The sequence below is a fragment of the Athene cunicularia genome (assembly GCF_003259725.1).
Source record: "Athene cunicularia isolate RWA chromosome 1 unlocalized genomic scaffold, athCun1 chr1_part1, whole genome shotgun sequence".
Taxonomy (NCBI): Eukaryota; Metazoa; Chordata; class Aves; order Strigiformes; family Strigidae; genus Athene; species Athene cunicularia.
Window position 1 is genome coordinate 73268249 of NW_020799091.1, and position 3515 is coordinate 73271763.

At 34.5% G+C, this 3515-nt stretch overlaps 1 protein-coding gene across 4 annotated transcripts in view; it reads right to left on the bottom strand.

Annotated features, from left to right (window-relative positions):
* DHRSX (dehydrogenase/reductase X-linked) overlaps positions 1–3515 on the bottom strand; it is a 142258-nt gene that overhangs the window by 125208 nt on the left and 13535 nt on the right. For all 4 annotated transcript variants that reach the window (XM_026858261.1, XM_026858252.1, XM_026858269.1 and 1 more), the window contains exon 3: positions 97–165. In XM_026858261.1, coding sequence (XP_026714062.1) covers positions 97–165 — 69 coding nt within the window. The remainder of the gene's footprint in view (positions 1–96; positions 166–3515) is intronic.

The window sequence follows — 3515 nt, forward strand, 5'->3', positions numbered from 1 at the left end:
AGTTTAACAATACACAAGATGACCTCATATAAAAGAAGATGCCAGCAAAAATAGAGGAATAAAATATTCCTTAAAGAAAAGGATTTAGTATGGTACCTTTTCCAGTCAAAGTTTCTTCTTGTATTTTCCTCACCGCTTCTTGGCCCTCACTCTCATTGTTTCCAGCTGTTACAATAAAGAAAATGGAAAATTAGCAATGCAATCAACTTAAGGACAGTGACAGAAGCATGGCACTATTAAGTGTTAACCACAGTGTAATACTAGTAAGAAGTTTTAGGTGAAAAGGTGTAATTTGTCTCTGCCAGGCAGCAGAGGTTTTCAAAGAGGGCTGTACGAATGCACTGCTGTTCACATGAGTTCTGCCTGTTTATCTCATTTATTCATACAAGTTAACACCATCTGCTAGCTGGGCCAGCAGAACTGAGATGGGAATCTGTGAGCTAAGTGGATTAAATCGGATCCAGATTCTACAAAAGCTTCACTATAGGTTAGACTGGACCTCTCCTTGCTCTTTTTCCAAAATGAAGACTTCCACAGTTGGAGGAAAGGCCTCCCTACCCTAATCCAAATGCTTAGGAAAAGTTTTACTAGTTCTAACATAAAATGTCATTAAGCATCAAATAAGTGCCTTTTGTGCCATTCATCTTAGGTGGACAGTTAATAGTTGTCTGACATTTCTTTGGCAATATTTTTAAATAACTTAAAGGAAAAAAAAAACCAAGCACAAACAAAATATTGCACTTGGTAGTACAAGTTAAATTTTTTTAATTAAGTTTAACATTCCATTTATCTATCTACAAACACTTACCATAACATGACACATCAAAATACCTATTGTTTTTTATCTAAATTGGATATAATACTGATATGTCTCACTAACTTCATGAAGTTGCCACCTTTTCCTGAATATATAAACCTCTGCCTTGGTTTCTATACAGGCTTTATCTTATGCCACTTTACAAGTGTCCTGTCCTTCATTCACTTGTTAGTCATGCAGCAGAAATTTCAGGTTTTCCACTTTTTTTCTCACTTTTTTTTAGAAGCAGTGAATCAGCTTTATCAAAGACAAGGCAAGAATCACAGCATCACACAATAGATTGAAGTTGGAAGGGACTTCAGCAGGTCATCTGGTTCAACCTTCTCCTCACATTAGTTTGCATGTGCTCATATTTACTTTAAGATGTTAGAACATGCTTTATAGTGCTTATAAACTGGATTCATTTGATCACACGGAGAATGTATTCAAAAGTGGGATTAAGCCCTCTGAGATAGATCATGTGTCATCCATTGGTTGCACTAACTGAAGGCTCAGAGCACTGAATGGAGATTTTTTGGGACAAGCTGACCACTTTGAGGAGGTAGGCTGATGCATTCTTTTGAGGATGGAATTGTTGCTGTGCTTCTGCAGTAAAAACCAATGATTTGCAACACATCTTTGTTTTCAAGATATGCAAGACTCAATATTTACACAAATGTAGCCAAAATAAAGACATTTAGCATTCCAGATACTGGAGAGAAAATAATTCTTACATAAAATCTAGACTGGTCTATAACTGTTCTCTATAAATTCCATTAATTATGGAATTATATTGCTCAGACTGAACATGAAAGAAAGAAAAAATAAAAAAAAAAAAACCAAAACCCCAAAACCAAACAAAACAGAAATTTGCAATATTTTCTTCTTGCTGTTTGTTTTTTGGTTTTTTTTTCCCCCTTTAAAACAACCCAGCCTGCACAGAACAGAAACATTCAGCTTGATGTTAAATTTCAGGTATAAATGCAGTGTCAACAAACAAACCCTCCAGTGAAACTGCCATTTCTTGGGAAATCTGTGCATGGGGGTTATGGGCAAGACATCAGTTTTTCTCAGTGTTTCACCTCAAGTGATGTACTGGAATAAGAATTCAAACTCAGTGTGTTATTACACCAAACAGAGTTAGGCTGGAAACAAAAATACTTTGGTCCCAGTTCTGTGAAGGTGTTATTTGATTCCTCTTTCATTCAGCACTCCTCACGCAGAGAACAGGCTTATTAAAGCCTCTAGTGTCTTGATTTAACTCTCAGTATGCTCACTTAATTTGTTCTTTTAAAAGATCTTGTGTTCACAACAAATTTTAATTTGCTTTACTTTTTTGTTATATAAATGGTTATTCATTAAAGCTCAGTGCCTTCCAAATGAGCACATTTTATTCATATTTGCATACTTTTCACTCTAGACCACTGGGAAAAAATAATTATTTTGCTAAACAGTCACTTCAGATGTCTGTATCCAGACTGATTCAACAGAGAGTTTGAAAACCAGGTTCTAGAGGCTGGAGTACCACAAAATTGAAATAGCCTCAGTGAAAGCTGCTACTGTAATTGAGGCTTTTGAAATGCTATTTTCAAATAAAATTCTGTAAGAAAGAATAAATGACAAAAATCCTTATAAAAAGTTCAAAGACACGTATCAGAAAGGTACCATAAGACTGGCAGGGTAATTTATGCTTCTGAGTTAGCTTACTGAGACTGGTATCCCCTTGCTGAGTATGGGTGGGAGAGGAAAGGAATTTATACTACTGTTCTGCTCGTACATTCTTCTGGCATTCTCTATGCAAAGTGAGCATAGGTAGGCATGAAAATGAACAATCTCCTTTTAAGTGCTACATTAATTATTCAAAATTCAAAATATTTAAGTCACCAAGCTAATACAATCAGCTTTAGTTTGGGAAAAATAAAAAATAATTTGTATCTTCTTGATGAAGATGGGTCACTAAAGGGCACAACCTTCAAGTGTACTGAAGTACACACAAGTACAGCACTCCAAGCTAAGGAGAGGGACAGTTTACTATACGAATGTCAGATTCTTACCAACATCAGCAGGTTTAGATCCTCAGTAACATATCTGTAGTGATTGCTTAAAAAAAACCTTGTGATACACAAGAGAATCCTCTGGCTGGACTTTCTGCCAATGATTCTCCATAATTTTCATACATTCAATATGTCAGAATTTATCCATTTTAAGTGCTAAGATCTGCCTAGTCTGGATTCAAGAGGTTTGGAGAGAAACATAAGAAAAGGAAGACAGACCATGGTTTTTATGCAGTGAGGGAATCTGAACAAAAGCTTTGAGAAAAAGAGATTCAATGTCTTGAGAGCTTAGATCATCAAAGTACCCAAAACCATAATAATCTTGCTTTTCATGCTAATTTAAACTGCCTATTGGGAACTCAAAATAGATATAGTTGTCTTAAGAACTGTTTATGCAAGCTGTTCAGTGCCCTATTTGATGTTTTTCTTCTGTATAGTGAAAAATTCAGATAAGACTGATTCAATAACAATGCTGACTACAATCAATTCTGAAAATAAAACTAATAACATAAAAATAAATCCAAGTCTGAATGGATGCACCTGTATAAAATGTCATTTTAATGGCATGAAAAATTCTAATCCTTAGTCAAATACTAAAGTTCATGTTAAGAAAAAAAAAAAAAAAAAAAAAAAAAAAAAAAAAAAAAAAAAAAAAAAAAAAAAAA